Source organism: Dendronephthya gigantea, unplaced genomic scaffold, assembly GCF_004324835.1.
Source record: "Dendronephthya gigantea isolate DGI-Jeju-01 unplaced genomic scaffold, DenGig_1.0 000118F, whole genome shotgun sequence".
Classification (NCBI taxonomy): Eukaryota; Metazoa; Cnidaria; class Anthozoa; order Malacalcyonacea; family Nephtheidae; genus Dendronephthya; species Dendronephthya gigantea.
This window is the reverse complement of record NW_021163128.1, coordinates 544,516-568,482: the sequence shown is the minus strand read 5'-3', so window position 1 is coordinate 568,482 and position 23,967 is coordinate 544,516. Positions and strand designations below refer to the sequence as shown.

The 23,967-nt window shown below is 36.8% G+C and overlaps 1 protein-coding gene across 1 annotated transcript; it reads right to left on the bottom strand.

The window, feature by feature from the left end:
* Nucleotides 1–17,956: 17,956 nt before the first annotated feature.
* On the bottom strand, nucleotides 17,957–18,580 carry LOC114535460 (putative nuclease HARBI1). The gene has a single exon (XM_028556767.1). The coding sequence runs from the start codon at nucleotides 18,578–18,580 to the stop codon at nucleotides 17,957–17,959; it is 624 nt and encodes a 207-aa protein (XP_028412568.1).
* Between the last annotated feature and the right edge of the window lie 5,387 nt (nucleotides 18,581–23,967).

Sequence of the window (23,967 nt, the reverse complement as noted above, 5' to 3'; positions counted from 1 at the left end):
ATGATAAGGATACATAGATAGCAAAACCATAAATGCCTTCAAACAAATAAAAGATGAAAGCATTTTTTTCAAAAATCTCAGCACGTAAAATTTCGAATTATATTAATATTCTTCTAAAGTGATCTACTTTCATCATTAAAATCACTTTTATACTGCTCCCACTGACTTCGTAATAACGCATCCCTTTCACACATTTCTTTATATTGAGCCTCCCACGCATCCAGTCATCAATATCTTTTTGCAAATCCTTTTTTTCGTCTTTAATAAACTCAAATTCAATGATCAATTTGGCATTTCTCTCTTTTAACGTTTGACACTTTAATTGAAACCTTCATCACAGGGCGAGCAGACTGAACCAACTCCTCCCTCAGTAGCAATTGCAACATGCAAAATAAACAAAGACAAAAAAAGAAAAACACAGAAATACAAAAGGAAATAAAAAAGTGGAAACAAATGTGTGCAGGTATGTGCTATATATATATATATATATATTATATATATTATATTATATATATATATATATATATATATATATTATATATATATATATATATATATATATATGTGTATATGTGTATATGTGTATATGTGTATATGTATATATGTATATATGTATATATGTATATATGTATATATGTATATATGTATATATGTATATATGTATATATGTATATATGTGTATATACCCTAACTCAACGTCAATAATATAACAACTATGCAAAATATGAATAGTAAAATGCATACAACACAAATTATAATAAAATCAAAACCAAAATATACACCATTGATTTCATCCCCTCAATGTGAAGCAATAAAAGAAATGCGATTAACAAGTTTTTCGCTGGAGGTAGACGCATTCAACAAAATGACCTGTAATGAAGTTGGAGTAATAGTATGTGGGATAATTCATAAAAATGGAATAACACTGTATGAAAAAGAGGATCCCGAAACAAAAGATGTGCATGTTGTGGAATCAACAAATTGACTCTTTCTCTCTAGAACGTTTCAACCACGTTCGAAAAGAAGACATAGACAACATCTTAAAGAAATGGTACAAGAATAAAAAACAATATATAATCAGATACGATAGTAAAGTAATAAGTTCATTGTAAATCTCAATGATTATAATACAATGTACAACATTCACAATTCTCTAAATTACAAAGTTCACAAATTGCATTTTCTCTTCTATCGTTTTCTGTCTTCTTCTTCTCTTTACTAAAAAATGTTCTATGATAATCATAAAAGTCTTGTTCATAATTCTCAGGATCAGTCCCCTTACAAAATGTTCGAATAGAATCCCATAAATATTTAAATTCCTTCTTTCTACTGCATATAATTTTAAATTTTTTTCCATCAATAGGATTAAATTGAGTAATTATTTCCACAGCGTCAAAATATGATATATGTTCAAAATCATTAAAAAAAAAAAGCAGCAAGTTTCCGTAAATGAAATTGATCGTGAACAATAATACTTCTTTGCTTAACATCTAAAAACGAATAGAATCCATCATACATCCACTGCAATGATAAGCTCTTCTAGAACTAGTATAATCACGCGAAATAATTTTTCAAATACTGTTAGCTTCTTTCTCATTTTCAGAAAACAAAACCCACTTCCAATCGATTGTTGATTTTACCCTCTCAAATCGATTAAACATTGAAATCAAATCAGCAAGATCGTCAAAAAATAAGGAACGTAAAATGTGAATAAAAAATCTTCTCATCTCACAATCAGTGTCAATTTCAACACAAAAAAAATACTCACTCATTTTTTTGCACACTTCTCATGTCCAACTTGAACTCAAATGATTAGAAAAATAACAAAACTTGTAAGTCATTTCTTTGTTTGACCGTGTGTCGCCTATCAACTACATTTTCAACAAGTTAATAAACTTTTATAATGCTAAAAAGGAATTCAACCGCAATAAAAAAATTTATCTATCCTTTCACTTTATCCCACCATCGGTACTGGTTACACTCCACAAAAATATACAATCATCATTTTTTTTACAGCCCGACAAAAAATCGAAATCCCGAATTATTTTCTCAATAAAATAGCGCAACAGTTTTTCCCTAGTGTTCTTTTAGCCTTTGCATAGTCACAGTGATATTTAGTCTATTTTCAAGCACTTCTGAGTAGAAAGTTTCGTTTTAATTCAGCAAATAGAAATAATTTTGTGTATTTTGTGTACTACGCACGCGGCTGCGCGCTGTTGCTTGAGTTTGAATGATACAAAACCTTGAGTTGCCGGGGTTTTATTATAGGGAAAATCGACTGGCAGGGTTTAAAGCCTACCCAAGTTCATTTTTTCCGGTTGTTTTGGGTTTATCGAAATATGACACCTCAGCTCGAGGGTATGCTACTCTATGATATTGCTACACTAGGATTTTATATTTCGCTATAACTTAGGTATTTTTTTAGTTATACGCTTAAAAATTTAGTTAAATGTAGAAAATGTAGAACTTTTCATGGAGAATTTGGCTTTTTAAAAAAAAATGAAGCAAAATAAAAAGAGGCGAAGATAAACACGACAATAGATGCCAAATATATAATTAGTTTAAAAAGATTGGAAAATATATTTACAAATTCGTTATTCTGGCTTTCAAAACGTATTATTCGCCTATTTTCCTTGTATTTATGATTTCACTTCCTAATTTTATTGTACAGTTTCATATGCGGAATCTAGCTACCTAATTTTAATGAACATGGCCGCGCATAAAAGCAATGATATAGCAGTGTGAAATTACCCGTCGAATTCGACTGAATATAATCACGGCGCTGTGGGAAAAATCCAAACTCCCGATTATTTTTACAAAAAAAATTGGAAATTTCAATTTTTCCTTCAAGAAACAGGAAGCTCAAATTTCAACATTCCTAGGATTAAAGGGATATATATAAATAGCAATCACAAATCAAAACACAATACAGCATGTCCGATAAAGATTCGCTTTACAAAAAATACGCGAACAAAAAGTGTGAAATTTGTAGAGATATTTTGATACTTATTGAGAGAGAAAACATGGCTAACAAGGAATTTCAAGACAAACTGGAAAAGCTATCATCCTATTTCTTCGACCCTGAAAATCCAGACCCGCGAAAAAGCATACATTGTTTAACATGTGGCTTCCAACACTGTGCGCACTTCCAATGCAACGCATTTCCTAACGAAGAAAAACCGCAAAAATCTGGCGACAAAGAATTTGTATGGTGTGAACATCTCGAATGCAAGATTCTGCGTTTCCGTGGTCGATTTTGCATAAAATGCATAAAAGACATGGGAACAATTGAAATGACAAGTGAAGAACCCATACAACTTGATTCAATGTAGGTACAAATCTTCCACTTACAATCTAGAATTTTTTTACAATCTTTATTTCCTTTCAAAAATAAGGATCAATTTTCCAGAAAAAGAAAGTGGTGTAGCGTAGATTACATATTATAACATTTGCATAATATGGTGAATTATGTGACATAGCGGATGACGTAATTCTAGCAGCGCTAGAACGCAGCTACAAGGAGCTATATATAAGCTTAAGTAAAAGTGACGCAACGCTGAAACCGCGCTTGAACAGTGCTAACACAGCGCTAACTTGGTATTGTAGATTGCCTTCTATGGTAATCATGGAACTCCAGTTATCTGGTTATAACGGATTGTATTACCATAGTTTGCGTGCCAAATACGTCATAATTAACTTATGCGAGCACTATATAAACGCTTGCACACATATAAAATATATAGAAGATAGAAATATAGAGAATTGTAAATAGAAGACAAGAAATATATATTCCAAAGCTTTACTGGTGTTGGACTGATTTCTATCGCAACGATGGTGCAAGCCTGAAATACTCAGTTGGAGTTTGGATTGAGTTGAGCTTATTGCTAACGGTCCCTGGGACACGGATGACACACCCAGTTCTACGGCCCAACGTTACAGTGGGAAGATAAAAGCTTTCACAGGAAAAGGTGAAGATGTGCTCTTTCCTCACCGTATATGTTATTAAAAAAAAAGAAAGCAAATACACAAATGAGGAATTGGTGAGTATGGAATCACTTCCACAAGATGCCGATGAAGAAATTGAGCATCTTACCCTATATGGTGAGCATGATTTTGTCCTGCACAAAGCCCGAGTAGAATGTTTGGCAAATCAAGGCTTCAAAATCACACAGGCAGAGCAAAGTTTCATTATGAAAGCATGCGGGTGCAATTGGGAAGTTGAAAGTTTGAAGAATTCTTCGAAAATGAATAAACGGACTGTTTTTTTCGCAGATCACCTTGACGATTAGGGATATGCAATTTACCTTTTCCCCTTAAAAAATCGTAAGAAAAAATCCTTTTTTAGAGACATACTCAACGCTTAAAATCATATAACATTGATTGAAAACTGATATGGGTAGAAATTACAGACAAATTGAAACACATAATAATGAATGAATTCAACTTTTTTTCTAATACCCTTATGCCCAGCCAAGAAGCCGTTGAGGATCCATTATATTATTCTCTCCGAAATCCTAGATCCTGATAAACAACAAAACCGGATAGAAAATCACCGACGAAATCTTCCTCATTCTGGTTTCGATTTGTCAATGGACACAAAATCAAGCATTATGTTTGAGTGCTTTGCCCAAACAAACTGCTTTGAACGATTAACTGCTTTGCACATATTGTACTCATTATTCAAATGATTTTTTGTAATAACATTTTTTATTCTTAAAATAAAGTCATTCTTTTGTTAAAAGCTGTTACTGATTTGTCAATAGCTGTTACAACATTTGACACCTTCGTCAACCGCGACAGTGATCGGATTTTTCCCCCCCGCACCTTTGACCCTGCTATGACGTCATTCAGCGAACATGACACCACCATCATCACGCGCATAAGTATTTGCGCGAAGTTCAAATTTACTCAGTTGGCTCAACCAAGGCTTCGAGTAACACCTCCTTCGCTCCTCACCACACGCTGACATGTGACCTGTTTACCATCAACTTGATTTAATTAAGTTAATATCTTTAATACAGGTCACATGACATGCAAACGATAACCAGCACACTTCCTTTTTTTCACACTGATCTCATTTTTTTAACAATCTGGACGGTCAATGTTACGGTACCCCCGTCCGTAGAGCCTGATTTCTTGCGTAAACAGGATGTGACGTCATTTTTTGTTATACTAAAATATAATAAAAGTGTGCTGGTTCATGCTCCCCCCCCCCCAAAAAAAAAGAAATCACATCTACTACTTCTGCTTAAAAGAATATCATTTCCTATCTGTTGTAAAAATGCTTTTATATATGTTTTGATCTGTCGTAAAATTTATTTAATACAATAAAATATTATAATATATAGATTGTATAATAAATCGACTTCGTTATAACTGTATTCAACCAGTTAACTATAGTGCGTTTATTCCGTTGTCTATGGCATTAGAACATAAGACTAGAAAATAATATTTTATTGCATCAGTTGATAATTACTCGCAACTTTGGAACATTATTGCAGACTTGTAGTTTAATAATGTTTTACAGGCTACCCACATGTATGCATTGTGTACCTATTTTTGTGCATATTCAATCAGCCTACCAGGCCTTTCTTGAGGTGGAGGACTCACTAGGTTAAATGAAAGTATTTTAGTTGTGCAAGGGAAGTATGCATCAATAAATCACATAAATCATGAAACTTACCTGGTTGCTCATCTGGCTCCTGGGCCCGCTCAGAGACTGCTTCAATTATTTATATAGTGAAAGAAAATTTGCATGTGTTATCATTTTAGTGCTATGTGAAAAGACATACAACTGTGACAAAAATAATATTTCAAATAGTTTTTTAATCATATTTATCATTATCAATATCAATGTCTAAAATCCAACAAATAATTGTTAAGTCAAATTTTTGAACATTGGAAATGATCAACAACATTCTCATCAGTTGCTAATTTATACATTCAGAGTGAAAGATATATAAATATATGCCTATATACATACCAAGTATGAGTTCATCTTCATCCTCCACTAAAATAGTTGGTAAAGTGATGTGTTAATACAATAATTGTACTACCAACCAGGGCCGGATTAACCATATGGCAGAAGCGGCATATGCCACACGTCCTGTGGTTTTGGGGGCCCTGCGCTTTACTCAGTTCAATTTTTTTTTAGTGCATGGTTGACGGAAAAAGAGCCACAAAGCCGCATGGCCACAAAGTAAAATAAAGTGACTCCAAAAAGCGAGGCCACATAAATAAATAAAAATGCCTTTAACGCTTATATTAAGCTATTGGAGCAAAATAAAGAATGCGAGGCTTTAGAAATCAAAAGTCAAGGCCCAATAAGGCACCCCTGCAACCAGATTCTCCAAAGAAAATTTTAGGGTAATGGGAAAATTTAGAAATTGAAAACTTCAAGTGAAGGCAGGGCCGCCCAAGGGGGGGGGGTCAAAGGGGGAAATTTGCCCCAGGCCCAGGGTTGTAAGGGTCCCCAAAAACCTACAAGAATACAATTAAACTGCATGTTGTTGGAAATATATAGTTTTTTTTCAGAAAACGTCGTCAGTTATTTATAGTTTAGGTAATGCAATATTATACTCAATGTTGCGGAAATCTCACCCCCACAACACAGGAAATCGCATCATTACACCTCTCAATGTTTTCGTCATGCATTATCGCGCTACAGTAGTAGAAATTGCTCTTTTTTTGCGGATTTTTGTCCCCTAACAAGAGTTTTACCCCAAGCCCCAAAAATGGCTTTGATGCTTTACGGGATTGAGGGGCTGTGCGCTGAAATGCCACGGGCCCCGCAAAAGGTTAATCCAGTCCTGCTCCCAACATCATGGAAAAAGTGCTTTGTTGAAATAATGTTGCATCTTACTTCTTCGTCTCCTTTAGATCTTTACACTATATATAAATATGCCATCAACATAAAAAATGTATTGAGCAAAAAAAGTATTTAAAAACAATCTCTTTTTCAGTCACCAGGTAAATCGCGTACACCCCTACACACAAATTATAAAGTAAAGAGTTTTAAACAGTGAAAACGGTTGATTAAAAACAAACTCTTTTTCAGTCACCAGGTAAATCGCGTACACCCCTACACACAAATTATAAAGTAAAGAGTTTTAAACAGTGAAAACGGTTGATTGTTTATATTGATCTTACCTGATTGATGTTCTAATGTTTTTTAGTAAAATGAACAAACTTTAATAATGTAAATATCTGTACATGTCAACAGCCACCCTCAAAAACATAATGTCTAGTAACAGGCAATGACACATGTTTTACATGATAAATTACCCTCCCCAAAAACACAATAATAGAGAAAATGTCTGTAACATTTTTTTAGGAAATTAATTTCCAAAATTGTGTCTAGTAACAGGCAAGTCTTTCTTCGAAATCACATTAGTGCCCAGTATCATTGAACAATATATAGCAACACAATCTTACAGTACAATCCATCCACAAGATTTTCAATCTTTATGCCTCTGCTCAGTCTTTTCTGCAAGCACATGAAGTTGTTGTTCTGCTTCTTGTCGCTTCTTCATATTTCTATTCCTATCAATCGCCTTCAAACGATCAAATGTCATAGGTTCAAACACAATATCATGAATTGACCATACCCTGGATGCTGCAACGAATGTGCAGCCAGGAACTCTCTCTCCCCTTCACCTAAATCAACAACAGCCTTGGATAGTGTCTGTCCTTAGGACTTGTGTATCATCATTGCATATCTCAGCTGCAAGGGCAGTTGTTGTCTTGACAAATACTTTCCATCAGCCATCCACTCAAACAGTTTTGGCACAGGTAGGTATACACTTGAACATTCTTGTAGAAATGCAGGGCCAGAATATGCCGGAAAATAAACCAGTACTGCAATCGGTAGATTTGTTGGACCCATATTCTTCGCAAACCAAAGTTGCTCGACAGTTCCAAAAGAGCCATTGCAAAGACCGACTTCTGCCCAAAGGTTACATGTCATCATCACTTCTGCTTTTCTTCTACTTTGTTGACAAAAAGAGCTTCCAAACCACCTGCTTCATCAAATGTTGCCACACTTCCACCCCGACCAGAATGCCTTGCTTGAATTTTGACCAATGGTTGTCCAATCTCTAGCAACTTCTCATAATTATATTCAGCGACAATTTTTTTTTATCAAAGTACAGTCGAATAGCATCACTAAATTGATCCATTGCAACATTAGGTCTGGAGTGCTGTATTAACAGTCTCCATTCCATCTTGGTAACTTGTCTATCTCTCATTCTCATCAATAGCACCCTGAATGCAACTATTTCTGGGTCTTCACCAATCTGTCACATGACCTGCTCTAAAATGACTACATAATCAAATGTCAAATACATACTGTGACCATGGTCACTGATTACGGATCCATTACCTGCAATGTACATTGGGTTATCGCCTACAGGAGGTAATTGGCCGAAATCCCCCATTAGGATAATCGACATGCCACTAAATGGGACATTCCTGTGCCTGCATGTAGTCTGTTGTCAAGCCATGAAAACATCTTATGTCCAATCATTGATATTTCATCAATAATGAGAAACCTCTTACCTTTCAATCTGAGGTGCAATCTCTGTAAAGGCGGATTTCCACTTACAGCGAAATCGTTTGCTAGCGAAATATTAGCATATTTTCTTTTGAATTTAAACAGCATAAATAGATTAGTGCGACTTGAGTGTTCTCAATTCAAAAGAAAATATGCAAATATTTCGCCAGCGAACGATTTCGCTGTAAGTGGAAATCCGCCTTAAGGAATCACCCTGTAATTCTCTGTATTTCCGAATCAGAAGTTGAGCTGCGAAATGCAAAGTTTGACCACCAACACTGAATGCAGCAATTCCAGTGGCTGCTGTGACAGTACATTGGTCTTGCAATACTTGCTTTAGGACACTAATTAAATATGTCTTACCTGTGCCAGCAGTACCACTTACAATCATATGTAGCGGTTCACATTCATCATTAGCCATGGATGCAGTGATAATGTCAAATGCCAGTCGCTGTTTGTCATTCAAGGTCCCTGGGTCAACCACCACTTGTTGGTCACCTGTTTGATACTGCATACCTTGCTCCTCTGCATCCTTTCTCTGTTTAGAAATCCACCCAGGAGATTCTTTTAATAAATCCCCAGGCACACCTCTTGCTGCTTCGAACCAGTCCACTGCCTCATTATTTGGCATCTGATTTCCTGCATTCTCATAATGTTGGTTGAGTCTGCATAACAACATCCAATCCTTAATTTGCTCTTCCTCATTAGGTTGATCCTGTTTGTCATCGCTTTCATTACTACTTTCATCAGTTCCATATGTCTCATCTGTCTGTGCAGCACGGCCCATCTCTGTTTCAATAGAATACCCAAGCAAAATCTGTCTGACGAAATGAAGCATATGTGTTAATAAACATATCATGCATTTGATGACTTACCTTTCCATGGTTTAAACTTAATGAGTTGATACTTGCAGTATTTTCCAAAGGTAGGGTTGCCAGGATTGGCAGTAACCTTTGGAAATGTCCTGACAATGTAAGGATTCACTTGTTTTGTCAACTCACCTCTGACTTTTATGAACTGAGATGCATACTGCATCAAATTCAACTGAGATAACCCCTTGTACCTACTCTCCACTTTTGTCCGCTCTCCATAATCTTGAAGAACAGAATTCTGAAGTACTTCCTCTTGTGGATTTTCTTCATCAAGGATTACTTTTCTACTGTTTTGTAAAGAAACAGTAACAAAAAACGGCAAACGTATGTTTTAAACAGCAAACCTACGTTTTGAAACATGAAACGTACATTTTAAAATCGCACGCCGCAAGCTTGAACACAAATGGTGATAAAAATATTCTTTTTGTCAGTATATAATGCATCTCTGTTATGCGCTGTTTAAATACAAAAATGGAATAAATCGGCTGTTAAATAAATTGGGATTATTAATACCAGCAAACTGGCTGGAAATATGGCGAAACTATACAGGTTTTTTTGATCAGTTTGTTTCTATTTGAAATATGTGCATAAAAAATATCATGCAAGTCCTTTGACTGACAAAAATAAAACAGTGTCAGGAAGCGAAAAAAAATTTACCATCCCTTATCAAAAATTAAATTGTTCGTCCCTTAATTTTTGTAGTTTCAAAGCAATGTTTGTGACGTCGTCTAATAATGTTACTCGGAGTGGGTCAAATTTTGTAATTTGTAAAAGGCAGTAAAAAATTTTCAAACGGCTTCCATACAACAGTGTCTATTTATAGCTGTTATTGTCGAACATGACAGTTTTTTCTTGACAACTTGGTGAGCGTCGGCATAGTAACATTATTAGATGATGTCACAAACATTGCTTTGAAACTATAAAACTTAACAAACAAATGTGAAACGTTTGCCATTCAAGTGTTCAAGGCTCAACAGGAAATCGCAGTATTGCCTAGGAAGCGCGAGTGCTGTGTCTTCGGACACGTGATATATAAAAAACCTGTTGTACCTTAACCGGAAAAGCCGGGGGATTAAACTATGACAAAGATTATAGTCACTATCCGGTGAATAGCGTTATTTAGCTTTTGTACAACTGGCCCATGGCCCATATCGTTAAATTTCACAAATTGCTATACAGGGTGTATAAAAAAAAAGGTGACCTTTAAAAGTTACACTATTGTTATTACTTAAATGCCTGATCAATTTCCGAAGCCCATGGGTGTGCAAACATAAGAAATATAACTGCTCATTAATTTCGCACCGTAAGTGTTCAAGGTTTCCTTTAGGGTGGATTTCGATGAAGAACCTTTCTGAAAATGTGTTTTGTAACATGGACAGCTGTACTTCATGTTGCCGGATATAAGTCTCGACGATAAAACTTTTTTGATACATTATTGTGAAGAACATTTCTTTTAGAAGTTCTGTCAAATTCCCAGAAAGGCTTTTGTGCGGAACATAAGATATGTAATATATATGCACAAAGCTGACAATATTTTTTTGCATCCAAAGGCTTCGCATATGGATATGATGGCCACTGATATTATAACAATAGCTTGTTTTAATTCAGTTATTGCACCATTCAACAGTTTTTTAATTTTTTCACGCTTTGCCTTAAACTGCCTATAAACCCAAAATGGGTTTTTGGTGATTCGGATAGAGCGTAAAAAGTTACAATAGAAGTTCTATATTAGATTTTGATTTAAACTTCTACTTTTTGAGATATACAGCGGCTCAAACATACGAAATTCGCAATTTTCTCCAAAAAAGTCGTGCAGCTAAATTTACTGTGAAGGGCCTGGGTCGGATGAACACGCTCTTCCAAATAAATAGGGTTTTCTATTGCAAGTCGACACAACTGGTAGAGTTTTGTTTCATCAGTGCATAAAAGGGTGTATCGTTTACGGTTGTCCCAACATTGCTGACTCAAGTAAGGGTATTTTTTTTATACCAAATACCTTTTTGGAGTGTGAATTCACCCGTGGCTGTCCGGAGAAGGAAAAGATGGACGAGCTTTGTGCGACGCAGACGTGACAATTGGGGGCCAACAAGTTCGTCGGTTGTGTGCTCAGAGCATTTCACTGAGGATTCAGGAATGTTTTGAGCATGGCTCGGAAAGCGTGGAAAAGTATAAAAGACTCCTAAACTTAAAATAGTTAGGCATGGAATTTGCGTCTTTTCTACAGTAGAAACAAATCAACTCTGGGGCAACGCGGTTTCAGAGCGCACCAGAACGAAGGAGGGTAAGCAACACCTTATGTTAATTTCACAGTATACATCATCAGCGCGTATGAAACACATTTGAATATTTAATTTTGGGTCAAACTTTATACTGTTGTTAACTTTTATATATTCATATTGATGTATAAGATTTATTTCACGTCTATATCCAGTTCAAACCGGTGGATGGCCTATCTCGTGTATCAATATCACACCTGTATAAATTACATACAAGCCAACAAAATCTCCCTTATAAGAGAAGAAATGGTATGGCTGTTGGTGTGATCACATTTTTACACTGCATGCACTCACTTAGAAAAACAAAATTTCAATAGCTCTATTTTTGTAGTAAAGGAGTTCATATGGAAATAATTTTATTCTGGCTATTCTTGTTTATAGATTACAGAAACTATTGGGAATTAAGCCTTGTCAAGCATGAAGAGTTAGAAAATCCTTTGTTCAACAAATGTGCACATATGGATATCATTCTACCACAAAAATGGTTAGACAAAGGTAGCTAACATACACACAAAACATATTATCATGTACATGCTATAATACCATGTAGGCATGTACACTAGCCAGTCAGAACAGCACTTTTTTACCCATGAGTATTTTTCCCAATAAGCCATATAGCTTCAAAATTGATGAGTGAAGTCTGGCATTAGACAAGTAAAAAATAGTGTGCAATTGTGCAGTTCAATTGGTAAACTATTTTAAACATTTGCAGATTCCATTGCTGATGCATATAAAAAAAATGTGTTCTTCACTTGAAAAGAAAAGGTTGAAGGAGCAAACAAGTTTCTCGGAGCTCGAGGGCTTTCATTCTGTCCTAAACCAATTCTCCCCCAAGATGATTAGCTACACTTACAAAAGGAATGTTTTGCAGGTGCATAGGATGCATACTGTTAATCTACAACAATTTATTTTCAGTTTCATATGTTACTGGTATGGTACTAAAAACTACCATGAAAAACATTCTGTTTAAAACTTTTAGTTTAATATTTCACCAACAAACCCAGGTAACCCACAGGGAATATACAATAAAACTAATCAGTTGATTTTATGATTTAATCAATGAGAGTTATAATTGACAATAATTAATAATTTCAGATGCAAAAGTCCTATGAAAGGACACAAAAGTGTTATTAATTGTCCTCGAAACAACAAGCTTTGGAGCCATTTTATTGTAAATACATGTAAATAAAGTTATGAGCTTTCTTCATCCAATTCCAAGTCTTCATAACCTTTGAATTCCTGATCACTCTTTACTCTTGATATTTTGAGTGGTATATGTCTGTCCTTTAATAAATTTACCATGCAGGTAAACTGTCTATAGGCAACAACAGGAAGAAACCTACAGTGAAAAAGTATTTTGTTCATTAAATTTGGTAAAATGAATAGAAATCTGATGGAGATTATACAACTTGTTATAACTTGCCAACAAGTTGTTCTATCTTCTATATTTATTGACAGCTTGGGCTAAGCACTTACAAAATTGGAAAATTATTACATGTCAACATGATATATATAAAGCAAAATCACAAATTGAAATGCTCTTATGTAATAGCACGAAGTCAAAGATTCATTCCATTCAAAACGCAGCTTCAAAATTCTCACCTTTTCGTCACCCTCTTGCATGGTTCATCGAAGTATTTAATAAAGCCGTGTAAGGTGTTGGATTACTGACATGCACTACAATATTATTTTCTCAAATGCCAGTCACGGTTTATCTTATACACCTATGGAGCTTTGTTGCTCGTTAAAGTCTATAGAAGGAAACTGTGGTTTTGACAGCAGAGATTGAAGTCGCGAAGTTCAAGTAGTGCCACTAACATCTTACGCAAAAGATATTGCGGATCATTTTTTCATTTTCTGGTCCACAAACCGAAGTGGAACTAATATTATGTTGGGCAGGAATCTTTCAAACACCAGATTCCACAGTAAGTATGACAATTTGTCCTCTGCATCATGGGAAACTTGGCATTGGATGGACAAGAGGTTCAAGCAGATGTAGAGTCCCAGCTGTGCTATCGAACCATGGAAAAAATGTTAAGCAGAATTGGCCAAAGGGCGACAGAGGCCTCAGTAAAAAAACTCACAAGCCATTTTTCAAGAGACTGGTGTGTTTCTTCAGGCTGGGACTGGTGAGTTATTGACTGTGGTTACAGTGAAACAGTATACTTCAATTAAGTAATATTCAGAACAGTCATTCTGTATACACAAATATCTTCTTTCCTTCTTTTATCAGAGATATGCAGATCATGTCGAGACAAAGTAAAAGCGCTCACAACCAATGAGGTGGCTACTTTAGAAATGCAGCTCCTATCAGAATCCATACAGGTACATGACAATTACAGTTGTCTGCAGTGGTGTAGCAATGTATGAAAATTATTATCTATTATGTGCTCAGCTGTAATTAGGTCACACATTCAAAGAGTTGAGCTGATGTCATCTTTCATACCAGTTTGTCCAGATGCTTGTCCGTAGTCTATGGTTCAATCTCAAATTGCAAATAATTTTTTTTTCTGTAGGATGATGCTCCTGATGTTTCTATTAGTGAGAGGACCCTTTGACACCAATCAGTGTACCACCAACCCCATTTACACCTGGTATGACTGAAGCAATTGACATGACAATAAGCAGTTCTGAACAGCTGAATTTGCAATCTACTCCAAGGGATAAGCTAAATTAATTTCTTATCACCAGAGACATTAGCCCAATTTGTACATCAATGACAAAGCAATGGAGTGAAGCTTCAGCACGCACACAAAGACACTATGCAAGGAAAGCCAAGCAAGTCCTCTTTGCTGCTCTTAATGAACCAGCTCCCAACAAAGCTGAGACATTGTTCAATGCCATCAAAGAACCTCCACAAGATGAAGATGAAAGTACTGATAGCATTCTACTAGAAGCATTGGCAACATGTTATGAGAATGCTGGTGATTGGAGTACTCAAAGACAAATTCTATCAATCTTTGCAGACAAGGTCAGTTTCAAAAGCATCCAACAGTGGATTCCAGATATAACACACTATTGTTATAACATGTCAAGGCATCATTTGCTACTACATGGAAGACATGCTGACATCCCTTGGGAAAAATTAGCAGGATTAAAGCGCCAGTAGAAAAGCTCCACCATTTCTTGGCATTTATTACAAGTTCAAGTGTTGTACAAGATTTACCTTTTGGTGAAAAAAACATTGAAACTGACCAACACAGAAATAGTGATTCCAAATGTGATTCGTAACTCCATCCCAGAGCAAATCATTATGCAGTACTTGAGTTATTGTATTGAGACTAGATTCAGTTCCCCTTTGAGCAAGAGTACCTTGTGCAGAATACGGACTGTTTGTTCTGCATCAACTCGTACCTCTCTTCAAGGACTTGACTACTTTTCAGCTGAAGGAAACAAGTCATTTGATGATCTCATTGCCATTGTGAGTAAGCTGGGTGATGTCTATGGGCTTGGGCTGACCTGGTCCAAGGAGTGCAGTAAGAAGAAAAAACTGGCAAAACGTTACCTAAGAAGTGATTACAAGGTAAGTTGCTTGCACTGATGTATGTTTCCAATATGGCAAGATGAATACCTGGCAAAATAACCTATGGTACCTGGTACAAACCTAGTACAAACCGCCAGCCACAAACTCATTTCTAAACGCCCTATTACATCCAATTCAGGGATGGCCCTATATTCAGCCTGAGTGATATTAAAGGTTTTCTGATCATTTTTATTAATAACTATGCAGTACTTGATCATTATTTTCCCCACCATTAGGTTCATGTATCATCAGCTTCAAGAGTTCCCGACCATTGTAGAGCCTATGCCCTCAGTAATGCTAATGATTGCAAATTTACTGCTACCTGCAGCCATCAACACGACTTAGCTTGTGATCAATGTTCCCTGTTTCCAACTGCTGTCCAGGATGTGGAGTTGCAGCTTGAAAGTGGTCATATTCCTCTTGAAGACAAAGAAGAAATGAAGTTTGTTGTGACCCAGTCTAAGAAAAATGTTGAAGCGTGGAAGGCACACATCTTGCACTCCATCAATCAAGATGAGGCTTGGCTTGATGTCATAAATAGTCTAGACAGTAACTCTACCTTCAAAACATATACACACATATATAATATAATATATGCATAATATATACACGATAAATGAACTACAACAGTGCCAGAGCTTTCAAAATAGCCCCGCGATAGCTCCTATACAAACAATATTGCCCTTGCGTGTTACAATGAACGCCGTCTGTGGATAACAGAACACGGGCGGGATTGAAAAATTCCCGATGTTCCCATAGAAAAATACCCTGCTCCTCTGCAAGAACCACGGACAAATACTGGCGCAAAAGAGCGGCCTTGGTGTTAAAAACACTATCAGATTCCCGCGTTTTGCGATGTTGCGGTCAATCACCTGGCACACCCCAATGACGCGAACATGAAATTCGTTGCGAAGTTGGCGAGCGAGCTCTTCAAGCCTCGATCCTACTACCTCAGGGGCATGTGTAGTTAGATCATTTGTGCCCAACTCGAGAATTATAATGTCAGGTTTGGCAGATCGGACAGAAGAAAGATCGAATTGAATAACTTTTTCAACTGTCCGGCCACCTGTACCCAGCATAGTGACATAACCCGATTCGGGAATATGGAAATTTTGGGATGCACGGGAATCGAAATTAGCCTTTAAATCATCCCGTAAGCGACGGACAAAATAATGACCCAAAATTAAAATATTGGGAAAGCCAAAAGACATTCTAAATTATTTCTAATAAGAATAAATATAGAGATAGTTACCTGTTCAAAGAGGTGTCAAAAAATTCAAATTTGATCTGTAATGACCTTGTCGAAGCGAGGAGCAGAATGAATTGGCAGCACATTCTGCTCTTTATCTATACTGACCCTCATCTCCGCTTTCCCACACGTTACCTATATGTCATCAGAATTCCAGGGAAATTACCTGCGCGTCAAACTAAAGTATTTAATCTACTTTATTATAAAGTCTCAAGTGCAGGAAGCAATAAATTCTTTATTGGTATGCCAATAATTTCTCTCCTTTGGGGTAGATGCCAACAGTTTTATTCCAGATCAACAAGGAGAGGCTGGAGAGAAAGATTTAGATAACCGGTATATTGAAGATGAACAAAGAGATGACAAGAGTGATGATGGTGGTATCATAGATGATCATAATGATGAAATCACTACAATCAACGAGATTGAAGGAGATTCTATACATACGGTTGGGAAAAGAAACAGTGTGAGTCAGGTGCCAAAACTCATAGACAACAAGCGAAAGCATATGGAGAAGAGTTTGGCTGCTTCACAAAGAGATCAGTTATTACTAACTGAGGCAAAGGAAGATTCCAAGTTTCGTAAGGATTTGGCAGAAGCAATGCAAAATTCCACTGTCTCGTTTTCCAGAGCATTGGAAGGTGTCAGTCAAACAATGATCCAAATTGGGGCAGGATTGTGCAGGTCATTGGACAGTTTAGCACATGCCATGCAGGATTCCCAGCCCCAACGTCAAAATGTCTACTATCAGCAACCAAATGAGAGCATTTTTGGTAACCATTTTTCCAGTGGACTATCTACTACTCCAGTTGGGTATGCCCATGGCAATGCCTTGCCAACAGATCAAGAGAATAATGATCCAAGATTTCATGCTATGTGACTCACTTAAAAATGGATGGTAAACCTTTTCATATTTAGACAATTTGTTTCATTTGTGTTAAGCATCATGTGTTTTAAGCATTATTAATGTTCATAACAAAGCTGTCTTAGGAAGGGAAGTTGACAAAGGTATAACACTATGATTATTTTATTTTGTATTAGTCCTTTGACATCACTGTTGTTTATTTGCTTCATGAAAGAACTGGATTTTAGCAAGGCCCATTTTACTTATGTATTGTCACAAAATTCTGCTGTTATTGTTATATTTTGTCAACGTTTTTATTCCATCTTCACATTTTGATGATTTGTTTCAAAATCATTAACATCTGTTTCAACTTTTATAGTATATAACAAACAATATATTAGAAAGATAATAGTTTGTATAACAATAGGATATTCTATTTGCGTTGTTACATTAAAGTTATTTACTCTATGCAAATATATTTGACATAGAACTGTACCCTAAGTGTTGGTAATGTGTATGCTAACTTAACCTGACACTGCATCAGGAAGATTGTCCTGAATATTTTCTGTTATGATTCTTCGAATAAGTTCACCTTCCCCTGCATTGCATGAATATATTGGATCTGGCACATTTTTGTAAGCCTGTTAATTGTCCATGGATAGCTGTATTTGGTTTCTGACTATGTCATCATCAACATAACTCTTGTTCTGCTCACAGTAATTGTGTAGAACAAAACAAGAGTAAACCACATGTGGTATGGATTCAAGCTTTAAATCAATACTGCGAGTTAGTATAGACCAGCGGGCTTTAAGTCTACCAAAGGCACATTCTATTGGATTGCGAGCTGAACAAAGAAGTCCATTAAATACAACTTCAGCATTTCTATTGCATGTTTCATGCTCCTTCATGCAGTATGGGGTGAGCGGATAGGCAGGATCTCCTATTAAATAATTTGGAATCTTTTCAAAGCCAGGGATTATTGTCTGAAATGTTTTAGGTAGCTTTTCTTCTCGGAGTTTGTGATTCACTGAGGAATTCGCAAACACTTTTGCGTCGTGTACACTACCTGGCCAACGACATTCTACATCCATAAACACACCACGATAATCGCATACAGCTTGAGCGTTCAGAGAAAAGAACCCTTTGTATGAAAAATAGTCTTGTGAGTTTTTTCTTGGCCGTTTTATAGGAATATGGGTACCGTCTATGCATCCAAATGCCTGCGGCATTCCAAACTTTGCCTCAAATTCAGACACTTTCTGTCTCATCTCACAGGTGGTTTTGGGTAAGCTAATATACTTTGGTCCAAGAACATTTGAGATTGTCTGGCATACTTGAAAAATAATGTTTGAAGCTGTACATATCGCCAAATGTATTTGCCGTCATGACCAAAGACCCAGTATCTTTGAGGTAATACAGAGCAACAGCCAGCCTTTTTTCAGCTGTTAAGGCTCTGTAGTTCGGTGATGACTCTTCGGGGGAGATATATGGCCGAAGCTCATGAACAAGTTCGAAAAATTCTTCACAGGTCATTCGAAAGTTTTTTACCCACTGTTCATCAAGCATTTTACGTCCAAGAATATTTTCCCACCATTGGTCTGTCCTACCTGGCTTGAACTAAAATTGTCTTTTTCTTCTTGCCAACCTTTTCGCCTAATTATTTTTAACTTCCTTAAAAAATATGAGCGTTTTCGTAGAAGCAATGACACAAGTTGACGGTTGCGGTTTTCCTCATTTATTTTCTAAGGCAGCAAAAAAGTATACTGTTGGAAAATCATCAATAAAAGTAAAGATATTTGCACCGAAATAACGAAAAGCAGTAATCGTTTTCTTTTGTTGACAGCCATTTTGTATTTGGCGCCAAAACGCGCGTGAAGGCCCAGCCCTAGATTCAGAGCTAGAATTTTACATGTAAACAGAGGTGATAACCAGCCCTACAGGTAGGGCTAGCCCTCCCTGTAGGGCTCATGTAAACAGCCCCTAAGTGTTTCAACCGATTGCGTCGATCAGTCTGCAAATTTTGGAGAATATACGCGTTTACAATTGAAATATTAAGGAAAAATAAGTCAAATACTTCCACCATTTTTTTGATGGAGATCCGACAGGGTAGTAGCTCCTATATTGGTCGTTTACGTCCACGCCGTTCATATACTTATTGTAAACAGATATGACGGTGGGTTTTTTGCGTTCTTCTTCCGGCACGGCTTTTGTTTTTCCAGTGCGCTCATCCAAAGGGCCGAAAACTTGGGGCTCGGGATCCACATTCGTCGAAAGAATCGTAACTAAGCGCTTATCTTGCCAAACCAAACAAACCGAATTACCATTTTGCCTAGTTCTAATTTCACCTCGCTTGAGTTTTATGTTTTTAAAATCAACAGGAAAGTTCTTCCTGTTGTGGCGCAAGGTCGAGCATGCGTAAGTTTTGTTTTCCAACAAATGCTGAAGCAGGGAGCTTGAAGAAAAATAATTATCGAAAAAGAAATGTCGGTAATCATTAAAGTAGGGTTTTCCCAGAAAATCAACGACTTTGAAACCGAGACCTTGCGCCTTTTCCGCATCATTTTCGTTATCTTTTTGTTGTTTACCTAAGTAAACATGAAAACGCGGCACGTAGTAGGTATCCGAATCGGTAGGTATCCAAACCTTCATCAATCGAAATATTTTTTCCTGGTACATAAGCATTTTGAAAAGCGTTTTCGAGCTTTGAAATCAGGGGCCAAATTTTTGTAAGTTTATCGGTTGCGTTTTCTTGCCGCGGGTCTGAAATGTGCAAATATTTTTTCAAAATCCAAAACCGTCTCAAAGGGATTGTAGTTTTGAAGCCAGGATTTCCCAAAAATATATCTGAATCCCAGTAGAGACTGATTCTGGGTAGGCGGTTGATGCCTATTAAAATGTTCAATCCAAAAAATGCAGACATCTCATTGCGGTCAGTCGAAAAATTTTGGTCACCTTTTGAACGAGCATAGGAAATAGTAGCATGCACAACATGGTCAAAAAATTCATCGCCGAAAAACAAGTCAAAAAAGTCTTTAGGGGTAGCATCTTGACCCAACCTATGACAAGGACCAAAGTCGGCAGTGAAGTCTTCAACATTTACACTACTTAAATTATCTTTCCATTCAAAAATATCAATAAAATCGTCGCTACTTATCTCACTATCACTCTCGCTATTGCTTTTGCTTTCAATCTCTTCTACTTCGATGTCCGAAAAACCAAAAAAATCTTCTTCTTCGTCTGACTCGCCCGCTATTTCTCGCCACGTAATCGCCGACGTTCCCGCTGCAATTGGCCATGTCTCTTCAACCATTTCGTCAATCAAAAAGCCCTTGAAATCTTCTTCTTCTTCGCTACTATCAAACATACGAAGCGCTTCAGCCATATTTCAATTTTTTTCGCAAAAGCACGGTTTAAAACACTCGTAACTTGGACAATATTACTTGTACAAGCTTGCACGAGGTCTCATTTGAAAGAGCGAATTCGGGGAATTTTATAGGTATCAGTTGTTAGGCAACAAACAATGCATGTTTTTCATATTTGACCAATAGAAATACAGCGTCGCTCAGGCCGCATGAGGGCGCAATGCCACTTACCCACTTGCCAATTCCAGGGTGCATGGGGGCGCAATGCCACTTAATGGGTTAACATTCTAGCACTTCCTGGAATGAGCAAGCACAGAAGTCAGAAGCAAGCATGCTAATCCTTTGCTAATCTGCAAGCAGAAGCGCTAGTGTGACTGCAACCTAAATTAGATGTTGGTAACTATAATAAGTTGAACAAGGGCTTAAACATGCCATCATTTATAGTATGTTTCAACAGAATTTAATTTATTTTATATTTCACATGCATATCCTGGAAATTTAAAGTTGAAAAATATTGCTGTGTGCGCATATACAAGGAAAACGTTGCCTCGTGATACCCCATGTTTGCTGCCGAATTAAAGTATGGCGGACCTTGAAACCTTTTGCTAGTATGTGAAATGTATGATGTCAAGATCTTCAAAACAAAGCATTTTAAGCATTCAAAGAAATTAACGCAAAAGGGACTTCTTGTTCACCATTTACCAAATCAAACTACTAGTCTCGTAGCATGTTTTTTGGATAGAAATTCCTTATTTTTCCGGGTAGGGGTAAAGCACCCCGGTTACCCCCAATGTTGAAACATTGCCGACAATATACTCTAAGCAATTTTACATATAAGATGCAGCAGTATTCAATTTGCGGTAAATGGCAGCAAAATATTGAATTATAAATGAATTTATTTAAACTTGCGAGGGACATACAATTTTCGGTTGCAATTTGTTGAGAACAACAATGTTGTTGGCAATATTAAATTAATGTTGTAACATTAGGGGGGAACTGTACACCCGATTTGACTGTAATTAAACCACACGCCACTAGCTTGAACGCAAATGGTAATATCCCTATTTGGTTTTTAAATAATGATGTATATCATGTTAGGTAAAAATAGCCGCAGGGTATATTTACGTTTTTTACAGGTCCTCTGTCTTTTGGTAATACAAATATTGAAATACAAATATACTATATTTTATTTGCAGCATTTAAACAATGGCTTTTATTAATAATCTTGAAATCAGTGAGTTAAGGAAAACTCTAAAATCTAGAGAAGCTGCTAAAGAAATTTTAGAAAATTTTTTGCTGTTGCATAATTCGTTGGGCAGTAACATTCCTTATCCAAACGTGTACAATCGTCGTGAAGATCCTGTTACAGCCGAGCTGTTACCTGGCGATTTCAAAAGTTGGGTCTCGTTGTCATCTACCGCTGATGGGAACTGTCTTTTTCATTCTGTGTCGATTCTGTTAGCAGGAAATGAAAGCTTGTCTGGTATTTTGCGTTTGCTAACAGTTGCAGAATTATTTGCTTATTCCCATTTTTACAGCATTCATCCTCAGATTAACAAGTTTGTGGAGACTTCCGTTACTCAGCAGCAACAATCACACACATGTTTTTGAGCCATGATTTGGCATAAAAAGTGTATGATGAGTCAAATAACGCGTCTTCGGCTATTGAATGTTTGGCTAAAGATACTGCGAAGCCACTTGTCTTTGCCAGTCAATTTATTATTTTAGTGCTGGCATTGGTAATTGATAGGCCAATATTTTCTGCATACCCTGACATTCATGGCAGTGAGCGAATTAACAAGGCCATTAGTGGTATATGTATGCCACAACAAAGTTTTGTAACAGACAACCCTCAATATATATTACAGCAGAGCCACTGCATATTATGTGGACAAAAGCAGCAGGTTCCCAGCTGGGAAATAATTGCTATCATTGCAATGATACCTATCCAAAAACACCCAGCCTCTTTTTCCAAAGTAGTCAAAAGAGGAATGAAACCGGAACAATCGCTCGATCGTCAGAAAACCTCTGTTTCTCAGCAGCAACAAAAAATTGCAATATTTCCCTCCAAAACAACAACTAAAATATTCAGATCCCAAACAGCAGCAACATATTTCCACTCCTTCTAAATCTCTGCTTCCTCACCAGCAGCCCGGCTCTTCAACTTCTAAACAGCAGCAATGTATTTCCACTCCTTCTAAATCTCCGGTTCCTCACCAACAGCCCGGCTCTTCAACTTCTAAACAGCAGCAACATATTTCAACTCCTTCTAAATCTCCGGTTCCTCACCAGCAGCCTGGCTCTTCAACTTCTAAACAGCAGCAACATATTTCAACTCCTTCTAAATCTCCAGTTCCTCACCAGCAGCCCGGCTCTTCAACTTCTAAACAGCAGCAACATATTTCCACTCCTAAATAAATTTGTGAATACCTTGACACTAAAAGAGACAAAGATACATTAAAAGCTATTCTAACAAAGTTAACAAGTTCAACATTTATGGCAAAACTAGCCAACGTTCAAGATAACGTGCTTTCAGACGCGCCAGAGATCATGTTAATCAGAACATCAAACTTTTTAAACGGATGAAGAATGAAGTAGAAGAAATCGTCGAGTCAAAAGGTGAAGCAAGAAGGCGAAAAAAGCGCAGACTTTTACATAAGATGAAACTCTACAAACTTTGGCATGTTTTCGAAGGAAGAGGGAGGCTTCTGAAATGCGAAGAGTTTGCTGATTAGGCAGCAATCATGGAATACGCATTTGGCGAAGCAGATTGTATCGAAAAGAGTGGACGAGGTTTGGAGAATCATGCAAGGCTAATTGACACTGTGTTATATCGAGCAGCAGACAACAATATGATGATGAAAGACGCAAGGGAAACCATTTTGGCTTTAGCGCCAAAAGAATTAAACATAAGCCTTTCTTCTTGTTTCAATTATACACAAAACTACAAAGAGGGTACATTCCAAGCAAAACGTCATCATTCTGGAAAAGGCATAAATGCATGTATATCCCTTCATAAACCCCCACGTATCTGTGTTCAGAAGTTTGTTGTCAACCTTCGGTGGTCAACACACAATGTAAATTTATCAATGGATTTTGCAAATTTAAAATCCAATAATGTTATGGTCGATTCAAAAGATGCAAAGGCAAAGGTCCAAGCAAATGTGTCACCAGTGCAGAGACCAGGGAAGACATGGCGCAAAATAACTCTTCCAGACCATGATTGGAGTGCCGCTCTTCATACATTCATTACGCCAATGACCCATTTATTCATGGGGACAGAGTTATGCTTA